Source organism: Orussus abietinus, unplaced genomic scaffold (assembly GCF_000612105.2).
Source record: "Orussus abietinus isolate OABI.00-Male unplaced genomic scaffold, Oabi_2.0 scaffold449, whole genome shotgun sequence".
Taxonomy (NCBI): domain Eukaryota; kingdom Metazoa; phylum Arthropoda; class Insecta; order Hymenoptera; family Orussidae; genus Orussus; species Orussus abietinus.
This window is the reverse complement of record NW_019394612.1, coordinates 2,042-21,401: the sequence shown is the minus strand read 5'-3', so window position 1 is coordinate 21,401 and position 19,360 is coordinate 2,042. Positions and strand designations below refer to the sequence as shown.

General features: G+C 39.2%; 1 protein-coding gene across 2 annotated transcripts in view; it reads left to right on the top strand.

The window, feature by feature from the left end:
- LOC105694684 (serine/threonine-protein kinase CST20) overlaps window positions 1-14,411 on the top strand; it is a 29,356-nt gene extending 14,945 nt beyond the window's left edge. For both annotated transcript variants that reach the window (XM_012415574.2, XM_012415573.2), the window contains exons 4-7: window positions 5,172-5,305; window positions 9,056-9,550; window positions 11,422-11,676; window positions 11,979-14,411. In XM_012415574.2, the coding sequence (XP_012270997.1) occupies window positions 5,172-5,305; window positions 9,056-9,550; window positions 11,422-11,676; window positions 11,979-12,185 (1,091 nt within the window). In that variant the 3' untranslated portion in view covers window positions 12,186-14,411. The remainder of the gene's footprint in view (window positions 1-5,171; window positions 5,306-9,055; window positions 9,551-11,421; window positions 11,677-11,978) is intronic.
- The last annotated feature ends 4,949 nt before the right edge of the window (window positions 14,412-19,360 follow it).

The window sequence follows — 19,360 nt, the reverse complement described above, 5'->3', positions numbered from 1 at the left end:
GCCGAGCTTTTCAAAAGGTACGTGCATGAAAGATGTCGGTTGTTCAACCTCTGGTACTCCGCACTCCTGAAAATCTGCACAGATTGCGACATGGCCTGCCACAAGAAGTGCGAAAAGCTAACGGGCAACCTCTGCGGACTTAATCAAAAGCTCGTCGCCGAGGCTTTGCAAGCCTTGAAGAAAGGTAAGTCCGATACAATTATTGGAGTTTGGGCCCGAACTAGTCCGAGCCTGTTATTATTTAAGGCCCCTCGTGGCGTTAAAATGTTATTAATCCATTTCTCGTCGAGGAAGCTCGGTCGATCTATCCGGGGGATCCACGGGATCTGCGGGATCGATCGACCGATCCTATCGAATGGTCGCAGCGCAAATGCATATGGACCCTCGAATGACGTGCACGAGACCCTGGTCGCTGACGTGCCAAATATTTACCACTTATACATACCCAAGTACATAGATGCGATTCTTTGTCCATGCCAAAGCTTCGTCGCGTTCATTTTTACAGACATAACGCTCTTCTAGGGGCGTTGAGAAAAAATGGCCTACTTAGCGGTACGGACAGTTCCTCGCTCGGGAATTATTTACAAATTATTTCCTTCGGTGTTCAAATTATGTCGAGTTGCTTGCTCAATTGTTATCTCGTTAGGAATAATGGAAGAAATTTTTCTCTCGCGGCCGGAGTATCAAGGTTTTCAATGTTCTCCGCAACGGATTCTTTGTTGCGCTCTCGGTTTTGCTTTTTAATTAGAATAACAGTTCCTCGCTCGGGAATTATTTCCAAATTATTTCCTTCGGTGTTCAAATTATGTCGAGTTGCTTGCTCAATTGTTATCTCGTTAGGAATAATGGAAGAAATTTTTCTTTCGCGGCCGGAGTATCAGGATTTTCAAGGTTCTCCGCAACGGATTCTTTGTTGCGCTCTCGGTTTTGCTTTTTAATTAGAATTTGTACGTTTCTATTTCGCGGCGTGACGATTAAACCAGGAATCCGCAAAACCGGCCAATTTTCGACCGAGCGTAAACCGTACCCCGTGGCTACGGACGGAGTCATGTAACCAAGTACCGGTGTCTCGACTCGTGACCTAGAGTACTTAGACGTATTTACTCATGTCGCACATATTACGCATTCCCTAAAGACATTTGTTGCTCGCAGACAGCCTATTTCTGTCATAGCCCGCTTCACTTGTTCACCAACGGACGTCACGAACGTCCATTATCCCCGTCGTAAGAGACAGAGCTCCGTGGAATCCGTTCTTATCGTTGTCATCCTTGGAGAGATACGGTCCGTCTGATAAAGAACGGAAACACTACTATCCATAGGTTACGAATTACGTCGCCGTTGGCTTCATTTTTATTTATCTCGTTCGGAGAGAGGTCGACTATGATTTCAGGGTGAACTTAAAGAAAACTATTCCAAAGCTTGCAAAACTTTCCAAGTAATATTTCGTAACTCGTCCAGCCAATCTGTATAAACGAAATGTTGTTTCGTACCGTATGTTTATATTTTTCTATTAGACAAAACGCTGGAAAGTACTTGGCCGTCAGCCTCCTATATTTCAAATTTTTTAGGCCTTTCCTTTAAGGGGTTACACCACTTTGACCCATCCAAAAATTACGGTTTTTCAAGAATTTTTTTTTTAAGAATTAAAACGTTTTTATCTAAATTAAAGTACAGTAAGGTATTATGTTACTATTAAACAAAAAAATGCTTTTTTGTATTTTTTTTTATTTACGAAAATGGCGGCTTGAAAGGCGATTTACCGGAGCGCTGCGAAAATCGGTGATCGTGCGGTAGGCACCATAACTCAGTCCAGGTTTAAGTTAGAACAATATACGAAAAAGAATTAGTTTCTGTAGCCCAAAAGCTAACGAAATACGTAGCCGTTTTCAAAAATAGGCATTTTTTACAAAATGGCATCGATTTTAAAGGAAAGATACGTATTTTGCCCTAAATTTCGTTAATTAGTGTTGCATAAAAAATGCGAATATCAATACATTGAAAAAAACCATATGTATTTCGCTAGATAAACATATCACGAATAAAATAAAAAAAGAATCAAGACGATTGATTTAAAATTGGCGGAGCTAGAGTGCCCACCGATTTTTGAAATGCAGTTTTAAGAAAACCGCGTTTACACCTATACACCTGCCCATCGCACGATCACCGATTTTCGCAGTGAGCGAGTTTAATGGTAGTATAATACCTTACTGTACTTTAATTTGGATAAAAACGTTTTAACTCTTAAAAAAAAATTCTTGAAAAACCGTAATTTTTGGGTGCGTCAAAGTGGTGTAACCCCTTAATCGATCAGTCAGTTGTGTTACAGATTTTTATGTTTGATCATTCTCAAGCTGAATGTAAAGGGAATCTTTTAACGTTCGTATTGTTATTGAAGTGCGCAAAATTTTGGGAATAAATGTCATATGAGTAATAACTAAAAAGGGTGAGGGGTGCAGGATTTTGACCGTCAATGAGTCAACTCGGAATCGGGCAAATCTTCAAGGGGCGTTGCATTCAACTCGGAAATAATAAACCGATGCAGGAACACGCAGCTGATGTACTTTTCAAAATGATAGGTTCGCAGGAGAGCTCGAAATAAATTCTAAAATTACCGCGTTGAGCGTTGGCAAGTAGGCGTCATATTGTCTCACAATGCTTTGAAGCGAGCTTACGTTCTCAAGTATGTACGCATTCTTGCGACGAATCTATCCCTAGTAGTACAAAATATTAGTCCTATATTTTCTATATATTTAACGAATATCGTACATTTTGTAAATATTTACCAGACATTCGAAATATTTGCAAAACGTTTACTTTAGAATATTATCCCTATAATATTTATATCGTATCAGCTCCACGTGTTTTCATAATATTTTTCTACCAAATATACAAAACATTTCGTTTCATTTTAATACAAGTATTTTTTAAATATTGTCCGCCGAATACATTATAAACGTTTTAAAAATACTTAAAAATCAAAATCACACGTTTTGCTCCATAATGAAATAGCGGAACGAAAAATTACAAAAATTTCTCGTGTTTTTTGATACCAAATGAAGTGTCCGATAATAGTCGTGAAGTAAAAAATGTATTTTTATTATGTTCATAGGTTAAAAAATATAATTTCTATATATGTTTATAAATTATTGAAACTAAATATGTCATTGAGATTTTCAAGAAATATTTCTTCGAATGAAATCTACTAGAAATCTTATAAAATCTGTCGCTTGAGATATTTAGCAAAGATTACAAAGAAATATTTAGAAATTATTCTATGCTACTAGGGATGTTTTGCACAAAGCCGAGAGAATGGATATTTGCTGTTTAATTTTCCAGATATTTTCTACGTTTACGTTTACACATTTTTCGTTATTACAAGTCGTCGATTTACGGTGCACCTACTCAAATTGTTGCAAAATAAGACCCGATACTTTATTCTAAATATGACGCTGACGCGTAACGTAGCAATCCTAACTTTATATTCAACATTCTAACATACGTTCCAACTGCATTCCAGATAACTTGATACCACTGCTTCGCTTAATTGATCAGTTATGCCATAAATCTAGAAACGTTTTAAGGTGGTATGAAAGTGACGTCCGAGCCACCCCTAGTAGCATAGAATAATTTCTAAATATTTCTTTGTAATCTTTGCTAAATATCTCAAGCGACAGGTTTTTTAAGATTTCTTATAGATTGCATTCGAAGATACCTGAAATGTTCGTTGAAAATCACAATGACATATTTAGTTTCAATAATTTACAAATACATATATAGAAATTATATTTTTTAACCTATGAACATAATAAAAATACATTTTTTACTTCACGACTATTATCGGACATTTCATTTGGTATCAAAAAACACGAGAAATTTTTGTAATGTTTTCGTCCTGCTATTTCGTTATGGCAGCAAAACGTGTGATTTTGATTTTTAAGTATTTTCAAAACGTTTATAATGTATTCGGCGGACAATATTTAAAAAATACTTGTATTAAAATGAAACGAAATGTTTTGTATATTTGGTAGAAAAATATTATGAAAACACGTGGAGCTGATACGATATAAATATTATAGGGATAATATTCTAAATTAAACATTTTGCAAATATTTGAAACGTATGGTAAATATTTACAAAATGTACGATATTCGTTAAATAAGTAGAAAATATAGGACAAATATTTTGTACTACTAGAGACGTATCCATATGTACGTGGAAAAATTGCAAATGATTCGGTACCCTCTAATTATGTAACAGTTTCATAAACGATTGACCCCTTAACTGCCACTTTCATATCACTTTAATCTTTAAGCAAACTAATAATGGAAGGTTCACCACAAATTTCAAGGCAACATGTAACTTCATTTTTCACGACTTTATCTCGAGCTCCCCTATAGGCAACAGCTTCAAAATTCAATACAATTAACGAAAAAAGCTATCCCAATTGCTTCATTTGTAAAACTCTATTATAACTTTCTTTAAGAATAACCCAACAGTCATCTGTAGAGTTTTATTACAATTTTTTTTTTAATAATTCAACCATCATTCGTAGCATTTCATTTGAATTTCTTTTTTAATAACTAATTTGTCAAACGCAAAATCTTATGTTAATTTTCTGCTTAGAGGAAAAGATCTAACGGCCAACGATGTCACGGCTCGGTTGGGAGAAAAAAAACAAAGAAACGTTAAAAAAAATTCCCTGAACTTCCGCAAACCTCGGAAGGGTAAAATCCCGAGGGATCGTCGCAAAAAGCTCTCCAAGGTACAGCGAGGTTTCGGTCACGACCTTGCGAACGCGAAAGCACCCTCTGCCACCTAAAGCACGTGGTGGCACCACCTGCCCTTAATCGATCAGTTATGCCACAAGCCTAAAGGCGCCTTTATGTTTAAGCGGCGTGTCACTTCTCCTTCCTAAATATACGTTATACGTCGGGCCAAGTCTATTTTTGAAGAATGTCACACGGCCAAAAGTCCACTATGGGCTTCTAAATGTCACCGCCAATGCAAGCGTGTCCAATTAACGTCCTCGTCGCGCATATCCGGGCTGCCCCGGTTGGTTTCCGATATTCCCCCCCAACCCACCCCCCCGCGTCTCAGAGTGACGAATATCCAGATTTGTCCCCGACAAACTAACGCAGATCTTTTTTCTTTCCCGCAATTCCAATCGGCAGCACCCTCCCAGGCGGCCGACAATCAGCGCAACTCCGAGAGCAACGATCATCTGCAAACTGGCCGTGTCACCCCGCCCGCCACCAATCTGCCAAGATTCAAGAAGTACTGTGTCACGGACTTCAATTTCCTAAAAGTAAGTCCTGAAGGTCCCATCGACGCGATCGATCTATCGGTCGGCAGGTGCGTGATGGACATTTTGCGTCTGGATCAAGCCGGTCAGGGTCGGCCTCCTTGGATGGAGCTTCGTCGCAGTGCCGACCCTGATCATCGACCCAAAAATCCTCAATAAAGGACGTCGGTTCACGCCTCCGGTTGGCAATGATTTAATGTTATGCTTCGCTTAATGAGGGATTGGACGGAACGTCGGCAAACTGCGATCCATTGACTGGCCCGTCCCCAAGTTAACCGATGTGAAACTGGGTTGAATCGTCCTGCAATTAGAAACCACTCGAAATGACGCCTCCAATTGGGCTGTCCTCGGTAATTGTCGCCGGATACCGAGAACCTGGGACAGGATCTCTCCTAACAAGGAAACATTCCCAAGTGTCCGCCTCCGATCTTATTGAGTTTCATATATGTTGAAGAACACAAAAATCTAAGAGACACGTGTTTTTTTATATCTGCAATGGTCCACATTTAAGGGGTGAAAGAACCCCCCATAGTTTGGCGAAAATTCAGTTTTTATAATAATTTTCGTAGAAGCAGGGGAGGGATTTCGACGAAACTTGGTATAAACGTATTCCGTATAAGAACGGTGAAAACACAATATTGTCCAGCAATGCTACACCCCCCCAAGGAGGTGAACTACCCTTCAAGCGAAATTTTTTTGTAATATCTATTAAACAAGCATTCCTACTTAAGTCCCACTTACGCGATGTGATTACTCAAAAGACGAAGAAATACGTGTTTCTTGCTTTTTGCCAATAAACATTTACACATCGGTTGCAAACAATGAATGTAGGTGGTATACGGGTATATTTCGACTAGCTATATTGGATTATATCGTCACCAATTCAATGTACATAAATCTTGTGAACGTGCTTATTCCTCAAAATGTCCTTGGTTTTCATAGCATGCAATTATTTATAAATAAATTTAAAAAAAAGTTTGAGACTAAAATAGTTTCGCAACAGAACCGATGACACAGTCATCACCCGTTTCCAAATAGTAATAAAATCTCCTTAGTGAAACGGTAAAATTGGATTTTTACTGTTTTTACGGTAATAGAGTTAGCGATATTCGTAAATAATTGCATATTATGAAAACCAACGACATTTTGAGGAATTAGCACGTTCACAAGATTTATGCACAATGAATTGGTCACGATATAACCTAATAAAGCTACTCGGAATATACCCGTATACCACCTACATGCATTGTTTACAACCGATGTGTAAATGTTTATTGGTAAAAAGCAAAAAAAACACGGATTCTTCATTTTTTGTGAGCAATCACATCGCGTAAGTGGAACTTAAGTAGGAGTGCTTGTTTATTAGATATTACAAATAAATGTCGCGTGAAGGGTAGTTCACCTCCTTGGGGGGGTGTAGCATTGCTGGACAATATTGTGTTTTCACCGTCCTTATACGGAATACGTTTATACCAAGTTTCGTCGAAATCCCTCCACTGCTTTTACGAAAATTATTATAAAAACTGAATTTTCGCCAAACTTTGGGGGGTTGTTTCACCCTTTAAATGTGGATCATTGCAGATATAAAAAAACACGTGTCTCTTAGATTTTTGTGTTCTTCAACATATATGGAAATCAATAAGATCGGGGGCGGACACTTGGGAATGTCTCCTTGTAAGTAACGAGTGAAGATCGCAAAGCGTTGCGTCTCGTTTCGCGGCTACCTTCCTAGATTGCTTCGTGGTTGGTCCTGAAATACTTTTCGGAATATTCGTCGTCGTAATTAAAAGTTGTGGAACTGGGGGAGCATCAAAGTTTCCTTTGAAAGAGAGCACTTTCCTTGGCGGAAATAGTTATTTTGGAGATGTAGCGCAGTTAGCGTTTCGCTCGGTGGACTCGGATTATTTATTGGGTTGCGGCTTGCAGGCGCAATTGGCTTTGAAAGAACCGATGAATAATGGGAAGCGGATGGATTTACGATCGTCGACGGACCTTATTGTGACACAGTGAGAGAAATATGAAAGCGGCGTAAATTAAGCCGGTGGTAATAAACAAACTAGGATGCACTTTCAATGTTTCAGAGATGGCACATTGTTGCTTCAAGTCAACTTGCGTTAACTAAATTCGCCTTTCGGAACTATGGAATGATCTGAATGAATGATGATTTATGAGTGATCGGAGGAGGACCATTAGGCCGATCCCTAGTAGCACAAAATATTAGTCCTATATTTTCTATATATTTAACGAATATCGTACANAATATAAAAGTAGATATTCCTCCAGCAGAAAATAGGAATAAAAAATGTAAACTGATTACAAATCCGGTGTCTGAATGCTGTCGCGTTGAACGATTTTTCTGCTACCACTCCAAGCGGAGGGAACGATTAATGTACATTTTTAATTATTATTTGAGAACAGTTAAGTTTATTTTAAAATACCCTGGTAAGCCGATAGCAACACTTGTTTAAAGTATGTCCACTGTCTTGAAAAATTCAACTTCGAAAGAAACACTTTCAAAGGTTTAGCCGAGTTTTAAGATTAGGCAGAATGGCAAGTTTGTACCTAGCCCCTAGTCTCTTAATTGCGGGCTTTATGAGTACTCTACTTTCCATAAATATTTACAATAGTTTCACCCCCGTTATTTACTCCAAAATATTAAACAAAATTGAAATTAAATTCGAACAAAGGCACATGCCACCCTGGTGCTGAAAATCTGACTTGAGGAATGGCAGGGCTCGTTTCCTTCCCATGGCTATAACTTCGTAAAAGATTCAAATATCGATTTCCTTTTTAATTTAAAATATTTCTACAATATGTGCCCAAAAAATGTCTAACCCAACAAATATACATAACCCCTTAAGGTGAAGTGAAACACGTCGAGGAACTTGATCGACATCGATAAAAAAGATTTTTCTAAATGCCTACGTTGCCGACGTTCGTTTTCATATTGACAGCTGTGTCGAATTATATTGCATATTGTATCAAATGGCATACTCCACCTGTCGTTTTCATACAATAATTATAAAGAAATCGAAGTAAAACTCCAGAAATCCTCTGGGTTCATGCTTTCTGGGGCCCTAATTGGCTGCAGAGGGACCCCCTGCGCCATCTGTGCTTTCCAAGTGAATTAAATTTTCACTCCGAGACCTCGTATTCCCTTCGTTTTGGCATAGAAGCGCATACAACACTTTTTTTGTCTTTATCCCGTTCAAATGCGAGTTTACCGATTACCAGAGTATTCTAAATTGTCGTAAAATTGTCCTGACCCTTTCGTTTCTCATATCAGAGCCTTCGATAATTGTAGATTGATTGAAATATGAGAGCTCGACGCCATTTTAGTTCTGGTGTGGGCTGAGTTTAAAAATGTTAAAAAATCCAAATTTTAAATGTGTCAGTACAATTCTTAGATGATCAGGAGTGACGTGTCAAAGTTTCGGGCAGTTTGGTCTAATACCCTTAAAAAAAAGTGTTGTATTCGAATCGACTAATTTGAAGGGAGTTTCACTTCACCTTAAGCAACTCGAAACCATCTCCACGAATTCCAATTTTTGAAATCTTTTTCTAAATTCTCAATGGTATACGTATGTCTGACTAACCCATGGATAGAAAAAATATGTACAAATGTATGCAAATGTGTACATGCATTTTTCTTTAAAGACCCGTATGACACACATACTAGAAACGATTAACGCAGAGGTCCTTCCTTAGTGGAATTAATTGCTAACGTTTTAATTGGCTAATATCGAATTGCAGGTCCTCGGAAAAGGCAGTTTTGGCAAGGTCTTGCTGGCAGAACTGCGAGGCACGGAATGCGTTTATGCAGTGAAGTGCCTGAAGAAAGACGTAGTGCTCGAGGACGACGACGTGGAGTGCACTCTTATAGAAAGGAAAGTCCTTACCCTGGCGACGAGGCATCCTTACCTATGCCATCTGTTCTGCACCTTCCAGACAAATTCTCACCTCTTCTTCGTCATGGAGTACCTGAACGGTGGGGACCTGATGTTCCATATCCAAAAGTCTGGCCGATTTCCGGAGCCAAGAGCGCGCTTCTACGCGGCCGAAATTTGGTCGGGGTTAAATTTCTTGCACAAGAAGGGTATCGTCTATCGGGACCTTAAACTGGACAACGTCCTTCTGGACTTCGAGGGCCACATCAGGATTGCCGATTTCGGCATGTGCAAACTCCAGATTTTCCTTGACAGGACGGCCGACACCTTCTGCGGAACTCCGGATTACATGGCACCCGAGGTGAGCCTTGAATGTCGAAGGAAAAGAAACTTCATTAATTGTTCTATTCATTGCTAATCGTCAAGTCAAGAAATGATCGATTGAAACAAACGAGACGACATAAACTGAGTCTTGAACACGGTTTTTCACGAGAATTACCGTGTTGGTAGGAATGATGTCATTGAATGTCAAAGGAAAAGAAACTTTATTAATTTTTCTATTCATTGCTAATCGTCAAGTCAAGAAATGATCGATTGAAACAAACGAGACGACATAAACTGAGTCTTGAACACGGTTTTTCCCGAGAAGTATCGTGTTGGTAGGAATGATGTCATTAGTTTGTCGACCAGGATCTAATTTGTAACAGAGTGTAGCATGTTCAGGAAACAAGCGTATATCACAGTGAAGAATGGATGTACCAAAAGCGTTGCAAGAGTCGCAAGCACGGAAGCTAAATTTATACTTTAGGGTGCATATTCTTATAACAAACTGAAAACCGGACATTGCGGCTCAAACCGGGGTTATTCTACCGAATGTTTGTTTCACTTTCATTTCTTCCACGTATCGAAGACTCATCGCCTTAAGGTGATATGAAAGAGTCAGCCTTTATATATCTGAGAAGTCAAATCGGCGGGGAAAGTATTCTCCGAATTGCGTGTATCGATTCGTTTGAAATTTTACCACAGGAAAATGGAGGGCGTAAAGTAGGTCCTGAAACTCACGAAATTTCATTTTACATCAAAAATTAATTTATTTATCATGAACTGGAATCAACATGGCGTAGTCCAGGCACGTTTTCGATGTTTTACGCTTGTTGGAGGCTTAAGAATCGAAAATGATTAGTTTCAGGACCTAGCTCGAACAATTAAGAATACCGTAGAAATTAAATATTACAGAGTCAGATGGGAAAATATGGAAAATACTTTCACCAACGATTGCAAGATGTACTTGCACCACGATTGCTTGTCTGGGGGCTAACGCGGGTTTTTAGAGGAAAAATTTAGTTGCAGCTAAACGTCACAGATGGCGACGTTGGTCCTAAACAGTCGTTAGAATAATGAATTCACAGGATTTCGATAGTTTTACATAGATCTCTTCATCGATACTTTCCTGAAATTACATATGGAACGCTTCGGTTCGTGTAATTATCAAGGTAGACTGTAAAAGACTTCAACATAAATATAAAGGTCGGTAACGTGACGCGCCAGTTTATGTTACCACTTGGGTATTCAAAATGACGTTCCCACCAAAAAGGGTATAGATGAGTTGTAATTTATCGACCTCGATTAGATTTCTCAGCGCCTTTTAATATCATCTTAAAAGAATTGTGCATTTGTTGGTGCTCTGGTGCCCCGGTAGGTCCGGTCTGGAGAAGGTTGCCTGCGAATAGACCAGTTACGTAGCGATGGTTTACACAGAGATTATTTAGTATGAGTGAAAAGGTGGTTTGTTGCCGTAGCCCAGGAGGAAAAGCAAATAGCTTCTGGTGCGCTGTTGTTAGAACATTTACCGTGTTAAATTATACGCCCCGGGAAAACCACCCAAGAAAAACTTATTTGGAAGTTGAAGGTGTTCCCGCGGTCTAAGAATTTATCTCGAGGTCCGCCGCAAACAATGGCGGCGCTCAAACGGCATTTGAACAGTTGCAGTTGTTATCGACGAGTACATCCAACTTGGTCCGAAATAGATTGGAATTCAAAACAAAGCCGAAATTGAGGATTATTTTCGTCTTGGTGGAGGGGCGATACGCTTCTAACTGAATCTAAGCGAGATAAAAAGGGAAACCTTTTTGTGGCCTGCACCCGTTGCACCCTTTTTATTAAGTACAGCTGTTAATGATGTATAGCGTCGGGTCGTAGAGCAGGGGGTAAATAAACGTTTCTTCTTTGCAGATAATAAAAGGGATGAAGTATAACCAGGCCGTTGACTGGTGGTCCTTTGGGGTGTTGCTGTACGAAATGCTCACTGGCCAATCTCCGTTCTCGGGATGCGACGAGGACGAGCTATTTTGGAGTATTTGCAACGAGCGACCGTTCATTCCTCGATACTTAAGTCAAGAGGCAACTGACATATTGGTCTGCTTGTTGGAAAAAGATTCTGGAAAGAGGCTCCCTGGCCATGAAATCGCTGTGCATCCGTTCTTCCAGGTAAATACGATAAAACGGTACCTTTCCTATTTACACTACAGTCCTCGAGTCCGATGTTTAACCGTCATTCGACAAGTTTGTAGGCTTTTTTAAAACTATGAATGAACTCTCAGAGAATATCGCTACGCCCTTCCATAACAGGGTAAAATACTAGAATCCTCGAGATAGACCTCAAATGAACGTAACTAAGCTGGTTTAAAATTTAGTCAGGCATCTTGGAATAAGTATTCAATGTATAAAAATGTGAAAAGTAGCTAGGGAGTAGTTAAAGAAATCCTGAGAAAATCATGTGGCAATTTCAGAGCCTCCCTTGGGACAGATTGGAAAGGAGGCAACTGGAACCACCTTTCAAACCAGCGTTGGATCATACCCTGGACACGAGATACTTCGACACCGCGTTCACCGCCGAACGACCTCGGCTGAGTCCCGTTCCCGAACAAATTCTAAACTCGATGGATCAAGACGTCTTCAGAGGATTCTCCTACACGAATCCAAACGCAACGGACTGATCGGTGAACGAATCGATCCGCTGAAAATCCGCTTTAGTCGCGGCATAACACGAGTCAAGTCGTATCGGATTCGATTCCACGCCGAGGGATGGGAAATGGAACTGTCCTTTCGACCTTAAACTCTGACCGTGGCGATTAAAGTACACGGCGGGAGTTTTCGCTAACCCTCGAGGAAGAACGGTCCACGAAGGCAAACACCCTTACAAAAAATAATCCAAGGAAACAAAGGACCCAATCGGTAATTAATCGTTCACGAACGATCCTTAATGTGGAACTCCAGCGTATACCCCAGGTCAATGGCGGATACCGTAAACGGAAGCGAGTACTTTTACGAGTGATTAAATTACGGGGCTTATACATGGACCGTATAGCCCCACTCTGACCGAGAGTAGGAGGAAACGGCGCTCCATTGGGCGAAGGAAAAGCTCCGGACTTTCTTAAGCTTCGGAAAGTAAATACTTCTCCGCGAAGGAAACTCTCGCGGCTGGATCGAACCGACTGGCTCTATTCCGAGAGTCCCCGGAGAGTCTTTTGGAGGAAAAGTTAACTGTACCAGCACGTGCCATTGCTAGTCTATTTCGAGACGAGCGGAGCTCTTCCTCGATGTCACGTTTTACGTCAGTGCTCCGAGGTTGCGCGCCAAAAGGTTTCGAAAATCTCGAGTTCTCCCTCTTCTGGGCCTCGTGATGTACCGAGCGTACTCTCTCACCTTCTCTCTCTCTATTTTTCTCTTTCTCTTTATCCCTGTGTCTCTTCGGACGCGAAGGAATTACGCGGAAGATACGCGCGCAGAGACCCCGAAAAGATCGAGTTTCCCATGGGCTGCGTACGGTGCGACACCCAGAGGACTCTCTTAAAATTAGCCGCCACACCGGAGCGAGTATATCAATCCGACGCGTGTGCGTAAACACACCGTAAGTCGCGCGTCGTCGAGGTACTCCTTGTGACGGTTCTGAGTTAAGGGGGTTCGTACGGGGGTTCCTATTGACTGGGGGAAAATACCCATTTTTTTGACAGGCGCAGGAAAAAGCGAAACATAACGTGTAAATATACATTAAGCGTGATATGTAACGTATTACTTTTTCGTACATACCATCATTTTACGTAAAGAACTGTTTTGAAACTTTAGTCAATTTCCAAACAATGCCAGTTTCCATGCTTTGTCATAAAATGTCAAGTTTTCGCTCCGCATAGTTCATATTTTGCATACGTGTTGAGAAAGTATGTTGATAAAATATGAAACTTTAGTCATTTTCCAAACAGTGCCAGTTTTCATGCTTTGTCATAAAATGTCAAGTTTTCGCTCCGCATAGTTCATATTTTGCATACGTGTTGATAAAATATGTGGCTATAGATATGACCATCGACAACTATGTAGAAGCAAAGTTACTCAAAACTTTAGTTATCTATTAACTCTGTTTTTCGGCAATTTCTCCATACTTTGATAAAATAGCTTTTTACAATTATTCAACGCCATTGGAAATTAATGAGAATGGCCATTTCTGAATAGGTAAACGTCACGATTTTCATTCTAAAGGCGGAGGACTCTGGACCGTCTGAAAACTTATGGCAAATAAGGATGTACACCAAAATACGGTTCTTTACAACTTATCGTGGCTGGAACCTTTTTTTATGCAAAACGGTACAAAGTTAAATTGATATGTATTTAAAATATGATTAATACACGCTTAAACTGTATTTAAATGTTGTATTGCATTTCTTTCCTGTACCTGTTGAAAAAAAATGGATACTCGCAACCCCGTCAACAGGAACGAGCCCCCTTAAATCTCGCGAAGAGGGGGCGGATCCCAAATCTGTCCGGTTATCATTACCGCAGTTGACGATCGTTGTTATCTTTGACCGTCGACTGTGGATCCTTGTGGCGCTAATTCCACTAATTTTGTACTTCACTTTATAGCCGGGTTCTGAGCCGCACCGAGAGAAACGCTTATTCGGAGTCTATGTAAAGCTACTCGAACGTCAATCACGAATGGACTTTTATAGTTTGATAAAGTATACGACTTAATGTACTTAGGATTAATGAAATGCATACGTGTAAGAGGGAAATGTATTTGTACATAGTAAACGATTTTATTCGGTTTCATTTTCTTCTTTCAGTGCATGGACTGGTAGATTCGATTGTTGCCAATTGTTTAAATAGTTATAGCCGACCAATTGTTGTAACCTTTGTGATAATCTAGAACAACAATGAGGTTACCGAACTAATTCTGTCGTTTAATTTGTAGCCAAATAGCAAACTGCGATTATAAGTCATTGAACGAGTCGTTTCGTGAAATCACAGGAGGCTAATTTTAAATAGTAGGGATGATGAACCTATATACTTTGGAAGTAATGACCCTCTTCAATTTTTCACATTCTCAATTATAGGATATATGTTGAGTTCATTCCCGATCAATTGATACGAGATAAACAGGTTTTTATTGCTAGGATAAAGGCGATAAAGGAGCACAATTTCAAAACATCCAGAAATAGCGTAGCAAGGCGTTTTTTCTCTTAATGTAACGGTTATCTCTAAAAGCGACACCCTTATTCAGCCCCCAGGTGAATCCTTACCTCGAACTCTTTAATCTCTGCAATCCGAAGATATATATTTGACATATATAAGGAATTCTGAACGTCTTGAAAAGAGAAAACGTTACCCTGTGACCCTAATACATATACCTAAATCTGAAAATAGAAGCACCGTAGAAACTTAAGATTTATGTGAGAGTCGGAACTGAAATTTATACATTACCTCCATCACGAAGCTACATGCGGGAAGTCGTTCCGGCCTAACAGTTCCATCTACGGCGGACAGGTGGCGCGACTGCGCGAAACTGGAAAATAAGATGAAAAGCTAGTTAAATGTATAATTAATTGAAGAATTCACGACTCCTCTCGGGGATGTTACCGAGATACGGTTGATGGAATTCGCGAACGAGTTTTCGGAGCAAAACTCGCCGACGAGTATTTCGGGAGAGCTTTCCCCGGTAGCGGTCAATTTGCGAATCTAGCTTCGGGTCCGAGTAATTATCGCGCCCGCTCCCTTTAGTCGGTCCCGTCCTCGGGTTACCGCGATGCCGGTGTTATTAATATCTGAAGTACCGTATTATTACGCGCGGGATAGATAAAGTTCGAGTGTTTTCCTCCGGGATGAGGGCACCGCCACCTACGCCCCCACTTCGCCGCGGAACTCTTGGCCGCGCGCTCCCGCGGTTCTAACTTTAGACTGCTTTAGACTGCCAAGGAATTGGCAGGCCGTTTCGTTTCCATATGCCAAGACGGAAAGTGACGGCTCGCCGAAACTGCAGGGACCTCTCGCCGAGATACTCCTCGTCCGGCAATCCGTCATTCATCCCTGGTAGTTGCAATATGGTGGACGCAACCCTAGTAGCATAGAATAATTTATCAATATTTCTTTGTAATTTTTGCTAAATATCTCAAGCGACAGATTTTCTAAGATTTCTTGTAGATTTCATTCGAAGATATTTGAAATAATTCTTGAAAATCTCAANTAAACGTTTTGCAAATATTTCAAATGTCTGGTAAATATTTACAAAATGTACGATATTCGTTAAGTATATAGAAAATATAGGACAAATATTTTGTGCTACTAGAGAAGTAACGCGCAAACACTTGTCCATTGACCTCCGATCCGTGCCTTAACCTACGATGATTTGAGCACTTTCATCGACTACTTTGTTTCGGACGATCAAATGATTCGTTCGGCTCTTTAACTTTCAATGAAATCCTGTGTCATGTTAACACTAACCGTACCGGCACTTCACATATACCTATTAACCATATACCTAATACCAATAATAACCAATATACAATAACCATCCCTAGTAGCACAAAATATTTGTCCTATATTTTCCATATATTTAACGAATATCGTACATTTTGTAAATATTTCGCAGACATTTGAAATATTTGCAAAACGTTTACTTTAGAATATTATCCCTATAATATTTTATAATATTATTTTAGCTCAAGAAAGGTAATCGATTCTCAAACAAGAATCATTGAATGTAATTATTGAATGTACAACTGCGTATAAAGGAAATATTTTTTCAATACTTCGGCAATGCACAAAATTATCGGATCGTTGCTCATATGTTCTCGAAATGTGGAAACAAATTATGACAATTTTTAAGTAATATTAACTTAGCCTAATTTTTTAAATGAGTTTAGTTAAATAATTAATATATCAAAAAGAAATCGTGACTTGAATCGTAATTTTAAACAAGTCAGCGATTTTTTATTTTTTAAAAGAAATCGTGATTTTTATCAACTCTGTTCAAAATGGCGATTCGTCGATTCGTAATTATCTCGTTTTGTAGCAAGTGAAGGAAATGATTTGGAACCAATTAACTCGTTTCCTCGCATTATTTATATGGTCGGTGGAAAATTTTTAAGGAGCGTTTCTTTTTTGCAATATTCCAACCTCTCTTCTGGTCCATTAAATCCTTCCTCGCCGCAATATGACGCACTCATAGATGCTCCAAGCGCTCTCAAAAAAGTTCGTACCATCCAGCAGTTTATCCCTCATTACTCTCGTAATACCGTAAATATAGACTGTACGGAAAAATGAGTCCATTGACCTTCGATCATCACTTGCAAGGGTAGCTTATTTGTACGACCTAATCCAAAGCAAAATAAATTCCAATAAATTGAAAGGTTTCGCCGTGGCCTCAAAACAGAGACCAGTGTTTTCTCAAATAACTCCGCTGTGATGCGAAGAAGAATAAAGGAGGCTTCGAAACTTAGACCATAAATATCTAGACCTCGCATTGTAGTGGAAGGGGTAAACTAGAATGTACCACGTGAGCCGACGACACGAATTAATGTGCATCGTGTATGTACATATAAAGATCGGGAAGTATACAAAATAATATAATTAACCCTTTGGCTACTAAGAGCGCCTAAAGGCGCCCGACGTTTGGTCCAATATTGCCTGCACGGTCAGACGAATCTCGCCCATATGGCGCAATGGCTCCGTGTTCAAAGGGTTGATAAGGATTTACCAATATTTTCAAATTATAAGATGGGTCGGAGATGCGTTGTTTCAAATTGTAGTGCAAAAAGCGCGAAGAGCCCCGTTGACCCGCGCTCCCACGACCTTGTCGTTTTTTGAGTAAGTAAAGAAAATGTCATTGAGTTTAAGGTTATGTTTTTAAAATGTTTCATAAAGAAACTTAATAATAATTCATTCAATTGTAAACTTTGATGTTAATTTGATATTAATGATTTTAGATTCTCTAAAAACCTGGAAATGCGAGATGAATGACTTTGTCATTAATGTAAAAAACGATGAAAATTTTTAATTGAACTTTAATTAACTGCTTCTTGCATCTGTTCTCAGCATTTGACCAAGGACTCTTTTATGCCAAAGCAATTTGGAAGAGCTGCATTATTAAAAAAAGGTGCTGTCCCATAATTAAATATCTTCCGTATGGGAGTCGATAAGTATAAACCCATGCAAGTACCACTATCTTTTTTAAAAGAAGAATCACAATACGACGGAGCAAGTAATTCAAACAATACTCACTAACAACTAGTATCATCAGTCTGTTATTGTGATTTAGGCAGAATATTTTTTGTTTTCTAAAGGAGGTAAGCCAGAAAGTTATCGATGAGAGAGAGGTCCTAAAAGAAGTGGTATTTACTGATCAAAATGTCACAGACATTAAAATCAATTCTGAAGCCGAACCACAAGTGCAAAATTTTATTCAGCCAGCTATGTCATCCAAAAGAAAATTTTTTAAAGGAAATTTTAGCATCGACGACGTGGATTCTCCAAAGAAAGCGCAGTTGTATTCTCAGACTTCTAAAGAAAAAATTTCAAGTTTTCAAAATCAACTTCAGATGCGCAGAAGACAATGCAAACAGCTAAGTATAGGAAAAGATAGGATCCAGCTGCTAGTAAAAGAATTGCAAAAAAACAAGAGTCATTTCAAAGTACTGTGTCTCCTGTTGGTAAGTTATAGCAGAACTTAATTTTGATTTATCTGTGCTTAAATTTTGTTGTGCCTATTTTAATAATTGTAATTTATATTACTATAAACTATATTTTTTTTTTTAAACTAATTTCACATGTAGAAATTAAATATATCGATACTTCAAATTGTAATACACTTAATAATACTTTTATACTCAGCGTTGCTTCAATATCAAATACAAAATATATTCAAAAGTTATTTTACATTACGACTACATCATGAAATAAAAATACATAATATTAAGTTACAAAACCGAAGAGTACGAAATAAACTTACTAAAGATGTACATTTTCTACACCAATAAAGAATATTAAACTTGTATACTTAGATTTTTCAATTCCTTTTCCATTATTATTTTTCCTATTTTTAAATTTTTTTGAGAATATAGTACAACTTCGTCACTGAAGTTAAAATACGCGGGCTTGGGAGGTGACGTGTACCGACGACTCGTCCACACAGTTACACAGCCATTCTGCTTATGTACACTACGCAGCAACCCACAGGCAACAACCCACGTCTACCGCAAACGCGCGAGCCTCGCGGGACATTTATAAAGTGCCAAAAAATAGAACACAACCTGAATTGTAGGAAGGGAGGAAACTTTCCTACATATCGACTCTGAAACCGTTTCGCTGGACAAGACCTCAAATCACTATAGGAGCGATTTAAGATCTCCGATCGATTCCGAAAGAGACGATACAAACCAGACCTGTACCGTCGTGTCGCCTCTCCTGGCCCAGGAGGTCGATTTTGTATCTTTGGTAAGTGACCACTTGTTGAACTTTCATCTCACCTAAGCTTATTCACCGGATTTTCTAATTTTCGGGAGCGTTAGAATTTGTATGACAAATCTAGTAAAAATGCTGAAAGTGAGAAAATTCCGCGAGTTTGTGATTGTTACCAAGGTGTAAGTGTGAGATATTTTAGATAAGAATACTCGACAAGAAATTTCGTGTTGAAATGACGAGATGTGTGAGAGGAACGATAGATGCAACGAAGGCGAGAGATAATAACAAGAGCGCGACATAAAAGATGCGTACGTAAAAGACTCATGTTAGCAGAGGTTAACATGGTCCACCTAGTCATATTGATAATAACTTGATGACAAACTAGGAAAAAAAGGATGGATAAATGCGGAGGATGGATTAATAGCGAGGAGAATACCTCAGTATA